At 37.1% G+C, this 25,374-nt stretch overlaps 1 protein-coding gene across 1 annotated transcript in view; it reads right to left on the bottom strand.

Moving 5' to 3' along the window:
- Window positions 1–25,374, bottom strand: part of BCAS3 (BCAS3 microtubule associated cell migration factor) — a 464,879-nt gene that overhangs the window by 395,994 nt on the left and 43,511 nt on the right. The window contains exons 6-7 of the mRNA XM_028157532.2: window positions 22,544–22,625; window positions 4,211–4,283 (exon numbers count right to left, since the gene is read on the bottom strand). Coding sequence (XP_028013333.1) covers window positions 4,211–4,283; window positions 22,544–22,625 — 155 coding nt within the window. The remainder of the gene's footprint in view (window positions 1–4,210; window positions 4,284–22,543; window positions 22,626–25,374) is intronic.

The following is a 25,374-nucleotide window of genomic DNA, read 5'->3' as shown; positions in this document are numbered from 1 at the left end:
AGGTAATACAGACATACAGAAGTCTATTGACAGAATGATTCCCCTTCTATGACATAAATTGAAGAGCAAAAATGGGAGGGCCCTAGCTGGCTTGGCTCAGTGGATAGAGCATCGATCGGCCTGCGGACACCTGCCTGGGTTGCAGGCTCAATCCCCAGTAGGGGTTGTGTAGGGGGCAGCCAATCAATGATTCTCTCTCATCATTGATGTTTCTATCTCTCTCTCCCTCTCCCTTCCTCGCTGAAATCAATAAAAATATTTTTTAAAATAGGAGGAAGAAAATGAATATCTACATTTTTTCAAGCAGGTAAATGCTATTTTAATCAGGACTAGATTCATTGCTCCTGTGCAGATTAATTTTATTTGTCAACTTAGCTAGGCCACAATAACCAGATTTAGTCAAATATGTTTCTGTGAAACTTTTTTAGATAAGATTAACATGTAAGTCAATATAACTTGAGTTAAGTAGATTGTACTCTATCATGTGAGAGGGGCACATCCAATCAGTTGAAAGCTTTAATAACAATTTTTGTTAACACCTTCTTGGAGGAACAGTGAATTCTGCCTCCAGATTAAGATTGCTATTCTTACCCTGGTCTCCAGATTTTGGGTTTACCAGCCTTGACAGTTATGTGAGTCAATTTCTTAGAATCTCTTACACACACACACACACACACACACACACACACACACACACACACACCTACCTCTCACATCCCATTGGTTCTCTGGAGAACCCTAATATAACCCACATACCATCAAATTCATCATTCAGTAAATTATCTCATCACCATATCTCATCACCTTACCCTCACTATGTTACCTTATCCTACCTAATAAAATAGTAATATGCAAATTGACCGCACCTTCGCTATGCCCAAGCCACACCCACCATCCAAAGCCACACCTACCAGCCAATCAGGGCGAGTATGCAAATTACCCAACAAAGATGGCGGTTAATTTGCAAACACGGAGGGCGGGAGGAGTGAAGACTGAAGACAACTTAGAAGGAAGATGGCTGCCAGAGGGAAAGCCCAGGCAGGGCGGGGCAGGGCGGGGCAGGGCGGGGCAGGGCTTAGTGGCGCGGAGCGGGGCGGGTGGCAGCGGCGCGCGGGTGCAGGCGCGGCGGCCGCAACGGCGGCGGCCGCAACAACGGCGGCAGCGGCAACGCATGCTGCCGCAGCAGCCGCTTGCAGGATTTTTCCTGCAAATGGGCTACTAGTCCTATATAATCCTATATAATAAAGAGCTAATATGCTCATTAGACCAGCAGACCTTCCAGAATGACCTTCTGGAATGACCAGTGGGCGGGGCCATAGGGACACAAGGCAGCCAGGGCTGCGATGGGCCGAGCCCCTTGCTCGACTTTTGTGCCTCTGATCTATATATATATATAAAAGCTTAATATGCTAAGTGTCCAACCGATCAGTCGACCATTTGGTCAACCTCTCAACCAGTCACTATGACCACCTAATCACTATGACCACCAGGGGGCAGACGCTCCAACAGGTAGGTTAGCTTGCTGCTGAGGTCCGGCTGATTGGGACTGGGCTAGACAGGCCGGACAAGCCCTGGAGCCCTTCTGCGGTCCCTCCCTGGCCCGCTGACCCCATTGGCACCAATCAGGACTGGGAGAGACGGCCCCCTATTGGCCCCGATCACCAGCCAGGCCAAGGGACCCCACCCATGCACAAATTCATGCACCGGGCCTCAAGTTTTTTGATAAAGTGCTATCACAATAAATGAATCCTACAGAAATAAAAAAACAATCTCCTTAATCTTACAGCTAGCAGAGTTGATAAGAAACAGAACATCTTTCAAAAACTACAAGCCAAACTCAGCAGGTAGCTGAGTGTCTTCCACAAACATCTTTTTGAGGGGCTTCCACAGGCCTTCCTGCACCTGAATTACAGAGGGCTAAATAAACATCAGGAAAAGTGAAATCAACTGAGTCTCCCATCACATAGTAGCTCATCCTCCTCTGTGGTTCCCATTCTCTTTCAGCTCCCTCATCAACACATCAGTTCCCTGTTATTCTGCTGACTTGAATATGGTGTTGAGTTCCTCTAGAAAGTTTATTATTTCATTTTTTGTATCTCTTCAACACCAGATTTTCCATTTGGTTTTCCTGTAATTTCTAACTCCCTATTGAGACCCCCTATTTGTTGAATCATCGTTATCATACTTTCCTTTAATTCTAGACAAATGGCTCATTTAGTTCTTATAATATACTTATAACAGCTGCTTTAAAAACCCTTCTCTGTAGAATTTAACCATGGAGATAATCAGCTTCTATTTCCTTTTTTCTTCAATATATCACATTTTCCTGTTTCTTGAAATGTGTCATACTTTTATGTTGAAAATTAAATATTTTCTATAATATGGTATAACATCTCTGGCATCTGTCTTCCTACATAATGTGAAGTTTTTTTTACTTTTCTTTAAGTCTTGCTTTTATTTTAAAGTCTGGTTTCCTGGGGTTGCCCATCTGCCCATGTAGCTTAGTGGTTAGCTGAGATTTTGCTCGAATACTCTTAAGTCCACATAGGCTGTCGTCCTTCCCAAAAGAATCTATGTGTGGACAGGGGAGCACATTCAACATTCAGAACATTTTCAAGTCTCCCGAGATTTTCATTCCCCCTGGACTCTTTCATGGGTCCTCTGCACATACATAAAGCCACTGCCCTCACAACTCATATACCCCCTAGACCATAACTACCATGGACAATGTTTCCGGGCTGGCAACACCTGCCGCTCCAAGTTGAATGTGCATCTTCCAGCTACAGCAGGGAAAGTGCCCGTCCTCATGATCTTCCCTACTCTTGAAGAATCAACCAAATTAGAAGGAGAACGGGTGGAGTGTGATGGGAGCAGCTCCAGGCATGAATGCTACAGATTCCCACTGTTACCACTTAAAGTTTAAACATTTCTCAAACATAAACACTTTTCAGATTGTTATAAACCATTGGTTGAGTTCCAGAGCACTGAAACGGTTGCTTCTGCCTGTTTTGCAGATAATCTTAGTCCTAAGTCATAAACTTCCATCATTCTTAAATGTATTTATACCAGTTTCTGTTCTACTGCTATAGCTTTATAACTACTTTGGAAGTCCTCACTCTTCCTCATGTATTGCCAAACCTCCCATTCTTTTAGATCCAGCACATGCTGCACCTTCTTCATGAGGCCTTCACCCCTTAATCCACACACACAATGATCTCTACTTTCACTGAATTCCTTTTATATATATATTCCTATATAATAAAAGGGTAATATGCAAATTGACCCTAATGGAACGACAGGGAACAACCAGTCGCTATGATGAGCACTGACCGCCAGGGGGCAGACGCTCAACACAGGAGCTGCCCCCTGGTGGTCAGTGCGCTTCCACAGGGGGAGCACCGCTCAGCCAGAAGCCAGCTCATGGCTGGCCAGTGCAGCGGCGGTGGCGGAAGCCTCTCCCGCCTCCTCGGCAGCACTAAGGATGTCCAACTGCAGCTTAGGCCCACTCCCGGTGCTGCCAGAGGGATGTCTGACAGCCAGCTTAGGCCTGATCCCCCAGTGAGCAATCCTAAGCTGGCAGGTGGACATCCCCCGAGGGGTCCCGGACTGTGAGAGGGCGCAGGCTGGGCTGAGGGACCCCGCCGGAGTGCATGAATTTTCGTGCACTGGGCCTCTAGTTATTATTATTTTCTGTGTGCTATACTTTTTTTGTTTTTCCCAGCTATATCCTTAAGGCTTTGGGATAAGGAATTGGGTTTTCATACTTTTGTATCTTTACCCCATACCTGACATAGTGCTAAGTACACTGTAAATTTGTGCCTAGTTCAACCCCCAAATTTACACTTATATCACATGTAGTCAAATCATTTCCCTAAAAAAGCACAATTAAGACTCTAAAATCTAATCATGCTATACCATTAACACATTCTTCCCTTCTCCACTGCATCCATGATCTAAAGTGCAAACTATGAGCTGAAAGCATGTGACAGGAACTCCTGGTTGCCAAGGCTAATACCCATTTTAATCATCTTCCTTACTAACAAAACTAGTATTCTCCTTGCAGTTAGGAGTTCGAGTTGAGGAGATGCACTAACTGAAAACACAGTAGTCATCTTAAAATCATTGGGGAAATGAGTCATCAAAGTTTTCCCTCTGAAATCATAATATGAATTTTTAATAATGGTTCAAAGAATTTTTAAAATTTCCTTACCCAGAAGATCCAGTGCTCTTACAAACACCAAGAAGGGGCCTTTTCTCTGCAAAGCTGTCACACTTTTGAGTACCTGATATGGAATATAAAATGTAAAACAAAATTTTGAGAAGTATTCTTATATAATACCCATTATTTTCATGCTCTCAGAATATTTACAGCCAAAGAGATACCAAAACATTCATTATAAATTGTTATGATTTTATACTAGTTTTTAGCAAAACTAGAAAATGTATAAATAAACCTATAATTATTTTTTAATTGAATAAAATATATTTTCTTTTAATTGGCATAAACTTAAAACTTATACACATTCTCCAGGAGCTCAAAAAATCACCCCCAACTCTACCAACTAATTTCCCAGAAAGGGAAATTATAAAATTATAGGCCATTCTCAAAACATAAATGCAAATATCCTTTAAAAATATTAAACTAAATACCAATGTATTAGAAAAAGTAAAATCTTATAACCAAGTTGGATTTACCCAAGTAATAGTAATAATTTTACATTACAAAACCAATTAACATATTCATCCTATTGTTTCAGCAGATGCAGAAAAAGCATTCAATTAAATTATACAGGTAGTCATGATAATAACAAAATAAGCAGCAAAAGAGTTTCTTACCCCAATAATGATTATCTACAAAAAAACTACAAGTATCATTGGTAATGCTTCAGAGCATTCCCATTAAAATCAGCAATAACACAAGGATGCCCAATGTAACTGCCCTCATTCAACCCTATACTGGATGTCCCAGACAGGATAATAATAATGAACTCATACAGGATATGAAACCAATATAATAGCAGCAACGAGCAGAAAAATAAAGTCATGAAATGCAAATGTATCTAAATCCAGGCAAGGAGGGGAAGGAGGAGGAAGAGGAGGAGATATTGTCACCTGTCTACACATGGATGAATGTTGAGAACATTATGCTAAGTGAAATAAGTAATAAAAAAAGACAAATACTCTATTATTCCACTTATTTGAAGCTTGTAGTCAAATTCATAGAAACAGAAAGTGAAATGCTATTACCAGTGACTGGGGTGAAGGAAGAAATGGAAAGGGCTGTTCACTGGGTACAAAGTTACAGTTTTATAAGCAGAAAAAGTTCTAGAGATCTGTGAATGTATTAGCACTACTAAACAGTACAGTTAAAATCTGTCCAGATGGTAAATTTTGTCAGGCAATTTTTACAATTTTACTACAGATTTTTGAAAAAGGTAGAAAAAAGTTGTATGTGTGGTTAGATACTTACATACATATATATTTTGTTATATGAAGCATGGAATGTATAAACTCATAAAGATAAACAACAATTTCAAAATAGGGATCTATTTCTTAGGGAATTAAGATGAAGGTATTTGGGAGAGACAGGAAACTTTAACACTTTTTAAACAATATTTTCTGTCTCTTCACTTATTAGTGAATTAGATCCATTTCAATGGATCCCTCCAAGGATTATGAGGTTTTAATACTGAGGAGGCACCTTAATGGTTACACATTTAAACTGTGACATGAGCCCTGACCAGTTTGGCTCAGTGGATAGAGCATTGGCCTGCGGACTCAAGGGTCCCAGGTTTGATTCTGGTCAATGATAGATCCTCCCTTCCCCCAACTGATGGACGGAGTATGATGTAAACTCCACCTGCAGCCGGACATTCCTGAACACCTTATATGGACTGTACATTGAACCACCAATCAGCACCTGCCATATAAGTCCCCAATTCCTAAATCCCTAGGCCCCTAAATATGTACCTTACATGAAACCACCAATCAGCGTGGGCTGAGTGCCCTAAGTCCCATCTCCTCTTTTCCTCCCCTTAAAAGGCACTCTCACCCCAGCAAGCTCTCTCTCGCTCTCTCTCTCTCTCTCTCTCTCTCTCTCTCTCTCTCTCTCTCTCTCTCTCTCGCTTTTTCCCTTCTGGAAGGCGGCCGACAGGGTGATCTCCAATAAAGCCTGCGTCCTGGTATCCCATGGTCTCCGGTACTCTATTTCATCTTTCAGTCAAGGGCATGTACCTTGGTTGCGGGCACATCCCCAGTAGGAGGTGTGCAAGAGGCAGCTGATCAATGTTTCTAACTCTCTATCCTTCTCCCTTCCTCTCTGTAAAAAATCAATAAATATATATATATATTTCTTTTAAACTGTGACATGACATAATATAAATACTTTTAAATTTTAAATATAGTAGTTATACAAAATAAGTTGAACTATTTAAACTTTTTAGGAACTACAGCAATCAGTGTTTAAGTCTTTAAAAATCATTAACTATGGGTTGTATGCTGTTACCCCTTCGAAACAAATAAATCAGATTTCACAATTAACAATGTGCCTTGAACGAAGCACGAGTTAAAAATTAACTGGTCCAAAGCCCACAATCTTTATGTTCTAAATTCATTATGACTGAGCTTCATCTCTTCAAGGCCAGCTCTTCACTCCTACTTATTTCACTTCCACCTTTAACAATAGCTATTTTCCTTCTGCTTCCTGGTATCGGCAAGGTCTTCACAGCTTGTACCTGGATTCAACACACCACTTTGACATGCTGATGAATGAAATATCATGGCCTTAAAATGCAAATAATCCTGGCAAAATGGTTTGATTGTTTTGGGTTTCTCAAACCTGAATTCAAGAACTCCAATGGTTTAGCTGACCTGATGTAGTACCACAAACTTTATAGAAGATCAACCACCTAATACTTACTAAAGACTCATACTCTCCATGGGTATTTAGTGAAGGAATCAAAGCAAAAAAAAAAAAAAATTTTAAGTACAAATTTAAGTAGTTGGAAAAGTACAAATTTAAGTAACTATTCATTGAGGATAGTTTGAATAAATACAATTTTGAAAGTGTTAACATAAAAATTCTACAATCTCATGAACACTGTAGCTATTAACCTGATTTTTCATGCAGTATAAATAGTAGCATGTACTCTCCATGATGCCTAATGGAGTCATCACTCTCCCATACTGTAATCCTCCAAATTGTAGAGGATTAACTTTTTATATATAAAATTGTGTTTATTTGCATGTACAATAGAGAGAATGACGTTACACACACCTGTTCTACAGCATTTAACAGAATGCAGCATGGTGATTGAAATGAAAACCAGCTAGCCAAATCCATCAAATATAAAAACTACTGCAATCCTGTTGCAAAGTCCTTTTGTTAAACTCCTCTTATTCTAAATCCTTTTAATTCTGTCCTATAACACTAAAACATTTATAAAAAGCTTAAAATCCTAATAAATCGCACAATTAAAGTAATGAAAATGGGCTTGCCCACCAAGTCACAACTCCTCTCCCCCTCAAAAAAATTCAAGACAGTTTGCACGTCAGAAAATGTTAAATAATACCCCTCACCATACATGCCATTGTAAACTCATTTAAACCAATGAGTTTAAGCTCATAAATCAGCCTTAAGGATTTCAAGATAGCAAATAGAAACCACTTCTGTGAGGATCCAAAAGCAAATCCAGATGCAAATAAAAATCCAACTGATAATGAAATATTCCAACTCTGCTCTTTTGATGTTGTGGATGATGTCTTAAGTATAAATATTTTACACAAAACTATGCTAATAGTAATAAATTCTAAATGTGAAAATCTTTTGCAGAAAGATTCTAATGAACAACTTAATGCATTTTATCAGTTAAACCTGGTCGGCAAACTGCAGCTCACGAGCCACATGCGGCTCTTTGGCCCCTTGAGTGTGGCTCTTCCACAAAATACCATGGCCTGGGCGAGTCTATTTTGAAGAAGTGGCGTTAGAAGAAGTTTAAGTTTAAAAAATTTGGCTCTCAAATTTCAATCGTTGTACTGTTGATATTTGGCTCTGTTGACTAATGAGTTTGCCGACCACTGAAACCATTTCCAACTCTTCCATTCCATTTTTTATTTACTTGAAATAATTATTTTAGAAAGTATTTAATTCTGTTTGTCTATGTCCAGTTTTCCTTATAGATTCTCTTAATGTGAGCTTAAAGTTGTAGTCATATATTACAGGTCTTAATTTTGGCTAAAAAATATGATTCTGTTGTCAATTTATACTCAGATTTTTTCCACTAAAAATTTCTATTTTCTTACAAAATTTTCCATTTTGTGCTATAAAGCAATCTCCATTATGAACTGGGTAATCTTCATATAAGTCTCTTACCTAAGCAAAAGAATTTTTAAAGACAGGATATGGAGTGGAAAATGAGGTGAGGAGGGGAAAAACAGGAAAATAGATACACACGTTGCAGGTACCATCAACCAACCACGGGAAAGAGCAACAGGACAGAAATCTTACTGCCTTGAACAGTTTTACCTAAGTATGATTACAAAGACATCTTTGCCACTTGCCTAAAATAGCCAAAATATGTATATACATTTTAGCCTCCACAGTGACTTCAAATAGTTTAAAATATTAAAGACAACATTTTTTCATTATTGCTAGCTTTATTACCTTCCTCTGTATGTTAAAATGTTCCGTATGTGAAGTATCCCTTAACATTTAACGGCCCCATATTATTTCACTTTGATAATCAGGCTTCTTATGCTCTCTCACAGATGAGACTCATCAGACTTTAAGGAACACAAGATTACAAACCATCCATATGACAGAGGAGTAAACTGATAGTAAGAAAAGTTAAATAACTTGCCCAATAAATGCCACATGTGACCCTGAAAGACAGCCCAGAATTCTTCCCTCTGCTCACTTAAATTAAATTTTAAAAAGTACTGCTATATAAAATCATGATCAACTTCTCCACTTACAAAAAAATTATGGGCAAAGGATAATGTACTTAATTCCTTAATGCTTTAATTCTATCGTCTGCAAAGTAGGGATAAGTACCAATACTTCACCTAGAATTGAGAAAATTATAAAAAAAATAATAAATGCAATGGACTATAAGCAAGGTGCTGAAACAGTGAGAACTCAATAAACTTAATGCAATTATTTTGTTGCTGGCAACTGTAATATAGTGAACCCATTCATCTACTTTTCTGGTGAAGAAAAAATAAATACTGTTCACACCCTTGACTCTTTTCTTGCTCTTTCTTCCATGATGCCAGTATTTCTACACCTTGCTCACCCACACTGAAATATGCCAAGCACACACCTGCCTCAGGAATGCTGAGCTTTCTCTTCTTTCTCCTGGGCATAAATACCCAATTATGCCCTAGTCATCTATCTAGTTCATTTGTCTACTTTTTTAGTTCATTCTCAAATATTTTCCAATCAGAAAGATCATGCTACATTATGCTCTAGGTACCTACCTGATTTATTTTTCTTCAAAGCACTTAACAGAATCTCATCTTATATACATTCTAGTCATTTATTTGTCTCAGTGCATTCAAATGATGGCTCAAACTCCATGACAAAAAAAGACTTGTATGAGAATGTTCACAACAGCTTTATTCATAATACCTCAAAACTATACTCAACCCAAAGTCCACCAACAGAAAAACGGATAATTTAGTATTTTAATAGAATGGAATGCTACTCCACAATAAAAAAGAAAGATACATTGATACACACAACATCATCAAGAACAGGGAAAACTACTCCCTCTAAAGTAAAGCTATCAGACAGTCCATGCCACTGAAGTAGATGATTTATAACCTTAATTCTGAAGTTTAATTGCCACATCTGTAAAATGGAGATTCTACATAACTTGCACATAGCAAATGATTAATATATGGTAGCTATTACAATAAACTAAAATAAAATGAAGGCATTTTGGAGAATTGGTGTAAAAAAATTAGTGAAATCACACAAATATTTAACGATAAATTAAACATAGAAGTAACTATTAAGAGATTCTCTCAATGCTATAAGTTATTTGAAAGGATGCAACAGATAAACTAAAATAGAATTAAATCATCCCTCCTCAGCAGGAATTTCCAGACTACTCAGAAAACTAGTACACATGAAATACGAAGAAAAGTAAATGATAGGCATTAGATTCTCTCCTGAAGCACCCAAAAAGTTCATAGAGATCATCTTTGCTTGGTTCATCAGAAAGTTTTCACAAAGAATGCCAAACTGGAATTAAGGTTTTAAAGGATAAGAATATATGGGTGAGTAGAGGAAAAAATAAAACATAAAGACAAGAAAATACAGCCCCACTGGGTTGGCTCAGTGGCTGCATGTTGACCTATCAACCAGAAGGTCATGGTTCCATTCCCGGTAGGGGCACATGCCCGGGTTGTGGGCTCAATCTCCAGTAGGGGGCATGCAGGAGGCAGCCGATTAATGATTCTCATCACTGAAGTTTATTTCTCTCTCCCTTTTCCTTCCTCTCTGAAATCAATAAAAATATTTTAAAAAAACAAAGACAAGAAAATACAAATGTGTTGTACAACTGGAGAAGGGCATATTCAATTGACTAACAGATTCTTGTATGTGCCCTCACCTGTGATAGAACCTGAAACCTTGGCGAATTGGGACAAAGCTCTAACCAACTGAGCTACCTGGCCCGGCATCCCTCCCTTTTATATCTTCACTATAAACTTTTCTGCTGTTGTTCCCAAGATTTATTCAAGAACTCATACAAATATGCCAAATAAATGAGTTTTAATCCTCATCTTCCTCCCCTTCTTCATTCTGCTTTAATTGGGAAGTAAAGAAATTCCTAACTCTCTTGGCTACTAACTACAAGCAACAAATTATGTTGTTGATTAATTCTTCTTCATATATTTCTTGGTGAGATATTTAAAATACCTTTTGGGAAAAGGCACCGTGAAGTTACAGTGATCTTGTTCTTGCTTCTTTCAAGGTTACAACCCCTCTACTGAGATTACCAGCTTTTTCAATAACTTTTATTCCCTTCTAAAGAAATTGCTCAAAATTGGCAATTCCATCATCTACAGGATGGGTGTGGTTAAGAGTAAACTTTAGAATCTGCTTTTTTTTTTTTTTTTTTTTCAGCCTTCCTTTGCCACATCTTTTTCAGAGGTGCCATGGTGGCAGCGGAGGCAGTAAAAGTTCACTGTGAACATCTAAATTCTCATTTATGATTTCCATTTCTGACCCAGTAAAAAACTCCTTGTTTCCCTTGCTTGCATCTTTTTCATCTCCACATAGGGTACTGAGTACAAAGAATTAGACCATTAATAATCCTTGCTTCATTTCTCTTCAATGGTTTAGACCTCTTCTTTATATTTTAATCATATAATAAACAGCTATGGACCCATCACCGAAGATGAGAAAACATGACCAACACTTTTCATTTACTTACATATTCATACATCATAAACCCTGTCCCTACATTTTGTGCTTCTCACTCCTTTTCAGACACACAGTTATATTGTTATTTTTCACATACATTTTAAAATAAGAGTTTTTATTAGTTCATGAATCTGGTTGTTTCTGTTAAATATAAAGCTATATACTAGTAAATTCTCTTGGGTTCAAATAAAATTCTCTCCATATTCCACCACAAGTGAAAATTCCAAAATATTAAAGTAAACCCATATACACATAAAACGTGCAAGACACAGTAACAGCAACAAATTGGAAAATTTCAATGAAACTAGGTTAAAAAGTAGGTGCCAAGAAGATACTTCAAATGATAACAACTGAGGCCCAATCCTCTTGCTTTTAAGACTAAAAGAATCACAGGCAAATGGGAGGAAAAAAACAAGATGCCATTCTCTGAAAGGCAAGAATCATAGTAGTCCCTTGATGATAGTCAGAGGGGAGGGAAAGTTTAAGCCTTCTTTACCTATTCATGAGATCAAAAGAAATAAAGGAATCCCTTGGTGTTTTTATCATTTTCTTTTGCTGCTACATCTGGCACCAGACAGAAAACAGCACAATTAAAGCTATAATACTCTTGCAACTCTTCTATAATGCTTGCACCTTTTAAAGGATCCGTGATTCAACTTCTCCAAAGATACATTAAATTTTAAACTACCCTACAAAATCCATTCCCAATTTATTTGTTTTCTTTATTTACAAAAATTCATATGAAACTACCCAAAACTTAAAATTAAAGCAGTGTTGAACTTCTGCATCCAGCCATAATAGATTAACAGGGATTGGGTTTTCTCTCCTGCTAGAAAATGTAAGAAACAGATCAAATGTATGAAAAGACAGTTTCCAGACGCAGAACAACAGGTAGTATGGGACAGTGATCCCTGAGACAAGGGGAACAATTGATATGAGCCCTATGAATGCCTCAACATACTACTCATTTATTTTAAGTATTGTCAATGGCTGCTTCTGCACTATAATGACAGAGGTGAATAGTTGTGACAGATGCCCACAGACTAAAATATCTCCACCTGGCCCTTTCAGAATATGTTTTCACACCCCTGCCTTAGACAAAAGGCTGTTCCAGACATACCAAACAAAAAGCCAAGTAATTTAAATGTACCCCAGAACAAAGACCAACAATATTTAAAGGAATACAAAACAGCAACCCTCAGCAGCATTAAATTCACAATGTGTAACACCCAAACAAATATTTCAAGGCATGTAAGTATACAATACAATTTGATCATATTAATGAGATAAATCAATCAACAGAACAGAGTGGCATTTACACTACTATGAAAAGCATACTCCATTTATTCAAGAAGGTAGAGGAAAGTGCAAGCATGTTAAGACATTGAGGGGGAAAAGAACAAAAAAACAAGACATTGGAGATCTCTCCATATACATGCAATGCACATGAGTATGTGCACAACTTCTAAAAATGGAAAATAGAGTGTTTGAAATGAAAAACACATTGGATAGGTAAATGATATATTAGATACTGCAGAAGAAAACTAGAAAACATGAAGAAGCAACAATCAACAATAGAAAGTACTGGAAACACAAAGTGGGGAAAAGACTGAAGAAAAAGATATTTGAATATACACTGAGAAAGGCACTGTCAAGAGAAAATAAGACAAGCCAAGGCTAGGAAAAACTATTTCTAAATTATACATATATATAAATATATATATGATAAAAGGCTGTTGTCTAAAACATACAAAGAGGCCCTGGTCAGGTAGCTCAGTTGGATAGAGTGTCAAACCCATATGCCAAGGTTGCAGGTTTGATTCCCGGTCAGGGCATGTACAAGAAACAACCAATGAATGCATAAATAAATGAAACAAATATCTCTCTGGCTCTCCCTTCCTTTTTCTAAGCATGTACTTGGTGAGGATTTTTTTTTTAAGGTATGATTTTGATAATTTCATGTATAATTTCAGATGGCTATTCTCATTTTTTTATTTGATAACCTAAGGGGGAAAAATAGACAGGTATTGCATGTTTTAAAAATTCTTGTTGCACACTGGTTAAAAAATCACTGAGCTGCCGAAACCGGTTTGGCTCAGTGGGTAGAGCGTCGGTCTGTGGACTGAAGGGTCCCAGGTTCGATTCCGGTCAGGGGCATGTACATTGGTTGTGGGCACATCCCCAGTAGGGGGTGTGCAGGAGGCAGCTGGTCGATGTTTCTCTCTCATCGATGTTTCTAGCTTTCTATCCCTCTCACTTCCTCTCTGTAAAAAATCAATAAAATATATTTTTTTAAAAATCACTGAGCTAGCAGAATGGCTTAAATCTATAACACCGACAACAAAAAAATGAATCAATTGTACAAAGAAGATTTTATCATCCTAAATGATTTTGTTCCCAACAACAGAATGGCAAAACATATAAATCAGAAACTGAAAAAAAAGTTACAAGAAGAATACACAATTATTTTGGGATATTTGAATAACTATCTATATATATAAAACCCTAATATGCAAATAGACCGAAGAGCAGAACAACCGAACAACCAGTCACTATGACGTGCACTGACCACCAGGGGATGCGCACGGAACATGGCAGGCATCAGCAGCAGGCAGCAGAGCACAGAATATGGCGGGCATTAGCCGCGGCGGGATGATGGAGCAGGTGAGCGAGGGCACCAGACCAAGGCGGGGCGAGCCTCTGGTGGTTACTAAAAATTCTTTGCTCCCATGTGCCACAGTCACGTCCGGCGCTCACCCCTGCTGCCGGCGCTGGCCCCACTCACACCCACTGCTGGTGCTGGAGCATCCACTCGCACCCGCTGACAGTGCCCGGCGCCGGCCCCGATTGCTCCGTCAGTGGATGCAAGTGGCGGCTGCTGGCCCCATCGTCCCTCAGGGCTTCTCCACCTCCCCCTGCTCCTGAGGGGCAATCAAAGCCGGCAGCCGCCACTTGCACCAGCTACTGGCACCAACCCCAATCGCTCTGCATTGGCGGCAGCGGGAGCGGGGCTGTCAGCAGAGAGCGCGGAGGATGGGCTGAGACCCGCCCCTGTGCCCACCACAGCCTCACAAGCCCACAGTTCCTTTCAAGGTGCACGAATTCATGCACTGGGCCCCTAGTCATACCTAATAAAATGGTAATATGTAAATTACCATCACTCCGCTATGCCCACGATTGGGCCAGCGGGAGGTGCAGGGGGCGGGACTTGGGGTGGCCGGGGTAGCCGATTGGGCCAGCGGGACACTGAGCTCACGTCACCAGGCCAGCGGCGGCGTGAGCTCAGCGTCTGCGCCATGGCTGTGCTGCGGAACAGAAGGGGCCTCTGGGGCAGCGAGATCATGTCCTGCCGCGGGGGAGCTGGGTGCCTGTCTGCTCCGGCACCAGGCCTTTCAGAAGCCGGAGGCTTCTGAAAGGCCTGGTGCACCAGCGCTGGGACAGGCACCCAGCTCCCCCGCAATTGAAAGCGAAAGCGTGTAGTGGACCCTACACGTGCATGATTCAATCATGCACGGGGCCTCTAGTATATATATAACTAACAGAATAAGCATAAAGACAACCTGTATGGATACAGAAGAATGAAACAAGATACACCATTTTCTGGGCCATAAAATAAATCACAAAACACTTAACAGAATAGGAGTCTATATAAACTATGTCTTCTGATGACAATAAGATTAAATTAGAAATTAATAAAGGAAAGATATCAGGAAAGGCATTCAAAATTTAAAAAAAACAAATACCTTTTAAATAACCCATGAGTCATGAACAAAATCACAAGGTAACTGAAAAAGTGTGTCTAAGTTAATGAAAAACAAAAATCACAAACTATAAAAGATCTACAACTTGGAAACTAGAAATGAATTTTAAAATTTTAATGTAAAAACTTCTGAAAATTAAAATGGTTTGTTTTTGAAAAGCCTAAATGTACTCTCTGTAGGAGGATGCTGATAATAAGGGAGGATTTGCAGGTGTACATATAGATTGATATAAAGGAAATCTCGGTATCTTCTGCTCAAGTTTGCTGTGAACCTAAAGCTGCTCATAATTAACATTTTTAAGGAATTGCCAAGCTGTTTTCCAGTGCCTGTTCTATCTTACATTCTCATGAGTCATGTATGATAGTTTCAATTAGTCCACATCCTCCCCAACACTTATTATCCCTCTTTTGTACACAGCCATTTTAGTGGGTATGAAGTGGACAAGGGGACTTTTTAGAGTGATGGAAAGGCTTTCTATTTTGATTGTGTAGTAATAACATAACTGGATTCATCTGGCAAAACTCATCAGATTATATAAAGTAATGGCTTTCATTGTATGTAAAATTATTTCTCAATAAAGCTGAATGTTTTTAAAAGACTTCCTTAAAATAACTATGACTTAGAAAATAATGAGTTTTCCCTTTCACACCTAGGAATGTGTTATGATAAATGAACACAGATTTCCAAGACCACAACTTGTCCAATTCACTAAGACACCCGCATTCTTTTTTACAGTTCTACAGTAAAAAGCATTTAAACTGTACTGATAATAATCAGCATCTCCATTACAAGTCTGTTTATTTGGGTCACAATCATTAAGCTCACATGTAATTTAGTTGCTTCATGTTACACCTTTGTTTTTATCTGATTCAAGATATCCGTCACTAACCCTTTTGAAGTACTTTTAATAGTTTATAGAGAGTCCTGTAAAAGGGAAGCGACATTTCTTTTAAAGGGCTGATTTAATTTAGGGTGAACGTAACTTGAATAGACTGCAGCTGTCTTTGTGACATACCTTATCCTAACAGTTTAAAAATTTTTAATGTAGTTATGTAGGATAATGACTTCCCTATATACTGTGCCCATATTGACTATTTTTAGTGCTCTTCACCTTTAGACTAAACAACCAACGACTCCAAGGACAATGAAAACACTAGGGCAACTGAAGATATTTTAGACCTTCAAAATGGAAGAAAAGATGGAAAAAACAGAGCTACTTTATACATATTTCAATGAATACACAACTGTTAGATTTCTGCAGAGACATAGCCTAGAAACACCTCGATGTGGTAAAAAGGGTTTCCCTATAATACTGGAAAAATCAAATACTGGGAGACAAGTGAGGCTTAAATGATTAAGAGGCAAGCTTTAAACTTCCAATCTCAGACCCACCACTTATCAACGATGTGTCTTTATATGCCCGTTACCTACACTCTTTGAGCTCCAAGTCTCACCAGTGAACTAGGGTAATGGACGCATCCTGCAGAACGGTGGAAATGTGGTGATAATGATATAATCAACATAGCATTCGTCTGGAAAATATAAGCATTATAATTCACCTGATTTATAAATTTACTTCCTCTTTTCTGTTCTGTATACTTCCCTCTCACCATAGCCCTCAGAGGAAAAGTCCCTAATTACAGGGTTCAAATAGGTATAAACTGAGACTACTCAGATCAATTTTGCAAATTCAACACCATGACATCACAAAAACTAAAATACTAAAAAAGCCACACTTCTAAAACATTCTCCCCTAGAAATACTACTTCTCTGACAAAAAAAAAAAAAAAATTTAAGAAATTTAAGATGAACAGAGCATTTGAGAGCTTGCTCCCTGGCATATCTTGTCTCCAACAAACTCACAAAAATTCTCTATCACTCTGGACATTTCTTATATTAACATTCCTGCTGGTCAATGACGAGTGGAAATCAGTCCTCATTAGCCAGTGTCTCCCTGTTAGCACCAGCGGCATCCTTGGAAAGGGTCCCTGAGGCATCTCTTCAGAATAGCTGGAGCTCTGTGGTCACACCCAGTCCGATCACCATCAGGTCTGGGGAGATGATGTGACACTCCCCCTCCCCCCACCCCAAGCCATACAACTATCAAGTGGCAAAGGCCTATGCAGAACTCAGGTCTGGATGCTTGCCTCTCTCCATGTGCCCCACTGCCCTCTCTTTACACACAGACCAGGTGCTGGAGATCTGTGCAGGCTGCCCAGTTACATGATGAAGACAGAATTTCTGGGGAGACTGTTCCACAACAGACTGGAAACAACAAGCACAGGTCTTGCCAAGTGAGAATAAAAATACCATGCTGAGGAATAACAAACAGCCCTCACAGCACAGCTGGTCTGCTTGAAGAGTTCATGGTTAACAGTTTAGTAACATGCAAACACCACAGTCAAACAGCAGGAGTTCCCAAGATAGCAGAGAAACAGGAACCCACCCCAAAGGATGAGGATAGTAAAATGTTAAAACTCCGCCCATCCACATGGCCAAGGACAGGGGAAAAAAATAAACCATGACATCCTGTTAGAGGGGGATTCACAAAGAAGGCAGACTCCTGGAATTAGAAAGAAAAGAAAAAATACAAGATATAATAGATGAAGGCTAAGTACTGTACCAACTTTGTATAGTTAAGAAGCTGTGTGTCTTCAAAATGATCTTGACAATAAAAATCTGACACTGAAACAACAAAAAAAGACAAACAAACCAAACAAGATGAACAGAACATATGTTCCCCAGTCATAATTTATCTAAGTACCACGCCTGGCCAAATTTTGCAGAAACCTAAATTATCCCAAGTAGTAAAGGCCCCAATGATAAAGACTAAGTGTTATTTAAAAAAAAAAAAAACAGCAAACTGAGACGTAATTAGAGCAGAAAACATTATGAAAGCCTAAATCTCATAGTTTGCCCATTTTAAATGTCAATAAGATGGTTCCCTCTTTGCAAGATACTAGTGATGACTATAAGCAATACCTTTGGAAGGTTGTTAGTGTTTTGGCAGGAAAAAAAATTTACCGCAGACCTTCTTGGAGAACCTAATCAAAATTTCTGATTTCATCCAGCTGAACAAATCAAACTCTAAAAAATACATTTAAGTTCTGTGAAAAGGATGAAACCAGTAGTTGTGCCTTAAGAAAAATAAGAAAAACGTGGACACCTATTTGAAAATTAACAAAAAAAATAAGCAAATGAAAAAAGGTTTAACAACTCTAAAGTTGTTCTGCTCATGTTTGTTTCTAGAAAAATAATTTCAGCCATTCATATCATTAAAAACCAGAAACAATTAGTATTTTAAACTGCATGACTGGACTGTGTACAATATTACAAGCTCCAGAAAATAGTTGGCATTTATACTCCAGTAGGAAAAACTGGGATGGATTTTAAGTTTTCTTAAACTTTTAATATTTTTTTGAGATGTGAAATTGCAAATTCCTTGGATAACAGAACAAAAAATCATAGTAGCTTTTCAGCAGTAAGTCACAATGAAATAATCTAGAAAAAATAAGCCAAGTTGGTTACCCAGTGTTTTGGATGAGTACAGAAATCTGGCTCATAGACACTTGGGAATACTGTTTCCAAAGAATCCGTCTATTCTCAGAATAAAGGCCCTAGCTTATAAGAATTTATTCTAAACTGTTCTTATATGGAGAAAGTTCATTGGACTCTTAAGAATGACAACTATGGTTGAATCTGCATTTCTCAAAAATCTAGTTCAGGTTCAAGACCAAAATGATCATCCTTCTGCATGAGCGCAAGCCTAATATAATTCCTAATAGAGTTATAAGCTTGCTTAGAGTCAAAACAGTGTTACCCATGTGGTCACTGACAAATGATTTTTAAAAATTATTTACGCAAAAGTATAGCTCTAGCCCTGGTCAGTTTGGCTCAGTGGATAAAGCGTCAGCCTGCAGACTGAAGAGTCCCGCGTTAGATTCTTCTAGTCAAGGGTACATGCCCGGGTTGCAGGCTCAATCACCAGTAGGGGACGTGCAGGAGGCAGCCGATCAATGATTCTCATCATTGATGCTTCTATCCCTCTCTCCTTCTCCCTACCTCTCTGAACTCAATTAAAATTTAAATTTAAATTTAAAAAAATATAGTTCTGGTTTCTCTTTTGTAAAATACTGAATAAATTAACTTTGGGGGCATCATTCATATTCCACATACCATGCAAGGCACTGCATTGAATATGCTGCTCCTGTGATTCCAAATAAATACATTATATCAGAGGAAGGACCATAACATAGAACAAATTTAAAGCATGCATATATATATATATATATATATATATATATATATATAAAGGATTTCACATCTTTCTAATATTTACAGTTTTTATTTATTTTTCTTGCCTTATTATAATAGTTAGGGCCTGCATTCTTTGGTAAATAGAAGTTGTGATGGAAGCCCTCCCAAACTAACAGGAAAGTATTTAACATATCACTATTGAGTATGATGTTGGCTTTAGATTTCTTTTTATAGATAATCTTTATCATACTGATGTTTCTTTCTATGCCTAATTAGCTGAAAGGTGTTTTTTTTTTTTAAATCATAAGTGGCTATTAAAGTTTATCAATGGTTTTTTCCCACTTCTATTGAGATGATCTTTTGGTTTTCTTCTTCATTCTGCTGATATGGTGAATTACAATAATTGATTTTCAAATGTTAACCAATGTTGTAGTCCTAAAATATCTGTTACTTGGTCCTGATGTGTAATTCTTTTCATATATCACTAGATTCTATTTGGTAATAATTATATGTAAATTATACCAAGGAAAAAAGGAGAGGGAAAGGGAAATGGAGGGAAAGAGAAATGCATGGGCATGAAAAGATGAGGATAAAAGAATTACCAAGAAAAAAGAAAATCATGACGGCAGAGTAGAATTATTTAATAGAAGTGTTAGTAATCCTCATTGAGACAATCTTGCAAAAGAACAAGAAACAAATTACCTTTTAATTAATCATTATAGGGGTGTAACAGCCAAATAATACAATACCAGAAAGAGAGAACCAAAAGAAAACAGGAAAATAAATTATCAAGAAAGCAATTTAAGAAATTTTCTCAAAATTATGTATAGTCCTTACATTTCCGCACTGAAGGAGCTCAGGACAATGCATGAACCAAGAAATAAAACTGAAAAGTTTCAGAATACTGGATGCCACAGAGGAAAACAAGCCAATTACAAAGAAAAAGGTATCAACATGGCTTCAGATTCTTCAACCATAACACCAGACCAATGCCTTCAAAATTATGAAGTAACATTATTTAAAAACAAGTATTTGTTACCCAGCCAAAGTATCAACCAAGAATATGTAAGAATAAAGACATCTACAGACAAACAAGAGCTACCACAAATCAGCACCAGCCAGTGAGGCTCAGTTAGTTGAGCAGTGGCCCATGCACCACTATGTCACTGGTTCAATTCCTGGTCAGGGCACATGCCCTGCTTGCAGGCTAGATTCCCAGTAGGAGGCATGTAGGAGGCAACCAATCGATGTTTTTCTCTCTCTCTTTCCCTCTTTCTCTCCCCCATCCTTCCCTTCTTCCTTCCCTCTCACTTCGTTCCTGTCTTTTAAAAAACAAAATCAATAAAAACATATTTTAAAAAGATCTAACACAAATCCTCCCCCCCCCCCCCCGCCCAGGAAATTTCTTAAGGACTTTATTCCATCAAAACGAGCACATAAAGCAAAATGGACAAAAGGTACTCCTTTTTCCATTATAAATCTTATGTGATCAGTTGCATTATAACTTTAATGAAAACAAATCTAAAAAAAATAACCAAATACAATAAATGAGACATGTTATTTTTGCAAGTCATAACAGAACATTTAGCTATATATATGAAATTATATTTTAAATCTGTTATTTTTTAAAGTAAGCATGTTACAGTAGATGGAAGAATCTTTTTTCAATTAGACAAAGTAAATTAAACATATCCAAATTTTACTAGTAATATTAACTTTTATAGCTTTATACTCTCTCATGAAGTATCTGCCCAAAGCAAAAGTTGAAAAAGTTTAAGAACTGACATAGACAAAAGAGCTTCATAAATGAAATGAAAGAAGAAAAATTTGCCTCTGTCAATTACATACAAAAGAAACAAAGACTTAGCACAGTCGTTTAGTAATAAAGTTTTTCTTGATTCTAACCATCCAAAGAGAATGCTGACTATTCCAAAAAAAATAATGTTCTTTGTCAAAAGATTTCACCAAAACATAAATACAACAGAAATAGGAGCAAGAGAGTGAGAGTGCAAAGGAGAGATGGAGAAAAAGAGAGCTGAAATCTGTACATGCCATAAAATTCAAAAAGGAGGAGAAAAATTTCCACATGACTTCAGGATACTATTGTCTTACTACCTTCTCCTTCTCATTTCAATTGAGATTTAATCACCACATTAATCTGTAACATTACTACTCACATGGTAGTTTTAATAAACATCATTCTCACCAATCAGAGAATTAACTGTTTAAAGAAGTATTAGAAGGAAGATTTCCCAACTTCTGGATAATTTTTAAAAACATAAATTAAAATATCTTAATATCCTTTTTTAGAAGATTTCATAGTATGCATATAATATTAGTAGGATTGTTTTTAGTGCACATGCTAAAATGCTGAGTGAACACAGACAAGTTAATGAGAAAATACAACCCTTAGGAAGCTCACATCATTAAAGAGTCAGGAGTTACATAGACATCCAAATAGCAGATTTAATTTTAAAATGTGCTTGATTCTGTAAAAAGTAAAAATAAAACATGATATTAAGAAGTATTCATTATTAAAGCAGAGATCCAAGGTTAAAAGCCAGAAACTGTACTTCTGACATAGCTGGAAATGCAGAGAGCAAACTCCTCTCTAATCAAGACAATGATGAAAAACCAAGCTCTCCAAGGCAGGCAGTGTAACTTCGGAAAGGAGTTAAGACACAAGAACAACAGAGACTTGGGGAATACCCAGAGAAGAAAGCTAAACCAGAAACATAACAAAAGCAGCACAGTCAGCAAGGAAGGGACCTGGGAGGAGCGATGCCATGAAAACCAGGAGAGAAGAGGCCTTCAAGAAAGAGCCAGCCAAGTCAGAGGCTAAATCAAGATCAAAGAGGATGAAGATAAATCAAAAACACAGCAGAAAGTGAATAGCCATATTGAATTGGTTAAGATTACCTATTTCCATCTCAACTGACGGGACTAAAAGTTTATCTTGGGGGGGGAAGAGGAGAAGGGGTATAGACACTTGGGAGAAAACAGACTTTAGTTATCATTCTTGCTGTCTGTAGTCCAAGACCAATAAAAGAGAAATGTTCTGAATGATTTGTTTCTTCTTAAGGGCTACACTCACCAAACTGTGGAGCAGGCAAGATCCTAGCCGTCCGAATTGGGCCATTTCGAATAGAGAAGAGCTCCTGTGCTTCCCCACTGATCTGCAAGAGAAGACAAAAAAATTTCAGTAAATGAAAACAAGTTCAGGACATTAATATATGAAAATGAGATCTCCTAAATGTTATCATAACTTATTGTCTGTATGTAACACACACACACACACACACACACTCATACACATTTATGGTTAATCATATACATTAAATATATCATAACTTAAGTTATCATTAATATTCCTAGAAAATTGTAAGAGCATGCACTTGATATGAATGGTAGAACATGTAGTCTGTCTGGAAGTCTATAATTTTTAATCTTTAATAAACTACTATAAATCAGCTCAGTTCCTGCACGACTGCTTTCCAAAGCAACTATGGTTTTTTGAAAAGCAGATCTTAAATGTTGTAGTAAATTTCAAAAATATGTTGTAAAAGAGAAAAAGCAAAATATATTGTAAAGAACCCTGAAGTGAAATGTCAGTGACCTAGTTACCAGTTATGGTTCTGCAACTAACTAGCTGTTAACCACCTTGAGTAAATCATTTGACCTCCATAAACATCTTTTATATCCTTTTTTTTTTTCCTGAACATATTTTTAATAAAAACTGTACATATTCAAGGAGTAAAACAGGATAATTCGATATACATATACACAGTAAAATGATTACTGCAGACAACTCCTTAGTTACCTTTACTGTGTGATAAGAGCACCTGAAATCTATTACTTAGCATTTTTCCAGGATGTAGTTCAGTATTGTTAACTATAGTCATCATGACTAAACATTAGATCTCTGGATTTACCAACACTGCATCCTTTGACTAACATCTTCCCATTTCCCCCACCTCCCATACACCTATTCTTTTACATTTATAAACTGAGAAGGTAAAGGTGCTAAAAGACAAAGATACTTCTAATTTCAATGTTCTATGAATAAAAAATTAATATGTAAACTTCATTAAATGTTACTGTTTTTGCTATACACATAACACCGTATGAATGACCATTTATTTTGAGTCATATCAGATTTATTCCTCAGATATAAAGAGTACAGCAATCTATTAAAACAAAGGTAAAAGGGATATGCTAATACATGTGTCAAGTGTAAAAAAACAACTGTTTTTCAAAATTAGTGGTTCAAGAAAAAAGTTTGCTGCTAATTGAAATATTGAGTAGATTAAATGTGAATTAGTTAAAAAAGGCTTTCCAGACTACTTTAAATGGTAATGTAGTTCCTAATACATTTTCATTTTCTTCCCCAATACATTTTCATAATTGTCAAGTGTTTGATGGAATATGTAACGTCAAATAAGGAAAATGGCAAACATTATACAACTAGTTCTAAATACTCAAGAACTTTAAACAGATATAATAATGATAAACATTCAATAGAAGAAACATGCTGATGGTATTTTTTTTTAAAATAGGCCTGCCAGACAAGCAGTTTAAAATATCAACAGTGCATATATTATAAAATAAAAGGCTTATAACTCTTCCGATATTAAACTATAAATTTGTACAGCTGCCTTTTAGATTAACTACTTTTTTAGATCTTCATCTTCTATGAGAATTTAAGTGCAGCAACCTATAAATATTTTTTCTTATAAATGTTAAATTATGGTAATGACTAAAGAGCCATCATATTCATTTTGCTTATAAAACTTATTACAACTTATTTATTGACCACAATGACAAGTCCCTCTAATAGCACCTGGGATGCAGAGATATGAGGAATGCTTGGCTCTTCAGACCAACTATGCAACAATAGCACCACCTATCACCAATTAAACACAAAGGCTATAAACTCAGCATAGCAAACTATAAGAATTTTCCTCTCTACAAATTCCTTTGTGAACACTAATTTTGTAAATGAAAACCATGGCCATTACATACTGCAGCTCTTAAGTCTACATTTTATTATAGAATAAAATTTAAAATTTAGAAAAAGCCTTTAAAAGTCAATTTTGTTCAACACCCAAAGCAGTAATTACACATTCTCTGAAATCTGGATATCACAATCTCTTTCATTTTAAGCACACTTTGACTGAAAGGTATATCACTAATGTAATCCAATTATATTGTAGATGCATTATTGGCTCCTTCCAACAAATGACAAGTCATTTACTTTTTGAAAATAAAGTGTCTGCTGGGCAATGGATAAATAATATTCTTCTTCAATACATATACTGTTTCTATTAACAAGGAAATAAAAAATAAAACTTGCTTTGAAATTATAGTTAGAGTAATGAAAACCACTTCTCACTATTATAAATAAGATTTGTACCTATAACAAATCATTGTATTCCAACACAAAATCTACTCTATACTATTATTTTCATATGCCACAAGTCTAGCACTTAACTTTTGGTTCTATTAAATGAAGCCCTGAAGTTTAAAAAAATTAATCATTTTTAACTGAGCTGCTGTACTAAATTACACTAAACAATAAAGAATAAAACAAACCTGTCTTGGTATACTCACTATATAATAGCCGTTTGTTATCACTAGATTAATACACAAGAGCTTACTTTGATATAGAAAAACATTTTGAAATCTGAACACACAATGTTTTTCAGAGTAATGGCTTTCAAAACAAACCTAAATGCTAGCTTCCACTCTAAACCCCTCTTTGAATGTACAGAAACAGGTAGAGAAAAAAACACATTAGGACTGATTATAAAATGCTTCCTCACATTCATTACCCATCCTTTATTGCCACTAAGTTAAGCTCCTAGAAGCTTTGTTTAATTATAAAGTAAGGAAGAGGGGAAGAAACATTGTCACTATTTATAGGTA

This window comes from Eptesicus fuscus, chromosome 20 (genome assembly GCF_027574615.1).
Source record: "Eptesicus fuscus isolate TK198812 chromosome 20, DD_ASM_mEF_20220401, whole genome shotgun sequence".
In the NCBI taxonomy this organism is placed as follows: Eukaryota; Metazoa; Chordata; class Mammalia; order Chiroptera; family Vespertilionidae; genus Eptesicus; species Eptesicus fuscus.
The sequence above is the reverse complement of the archived record's forward strand: the minus strand, read 5'-3'. Positions and strand labels throughout refer to the sequence as shown.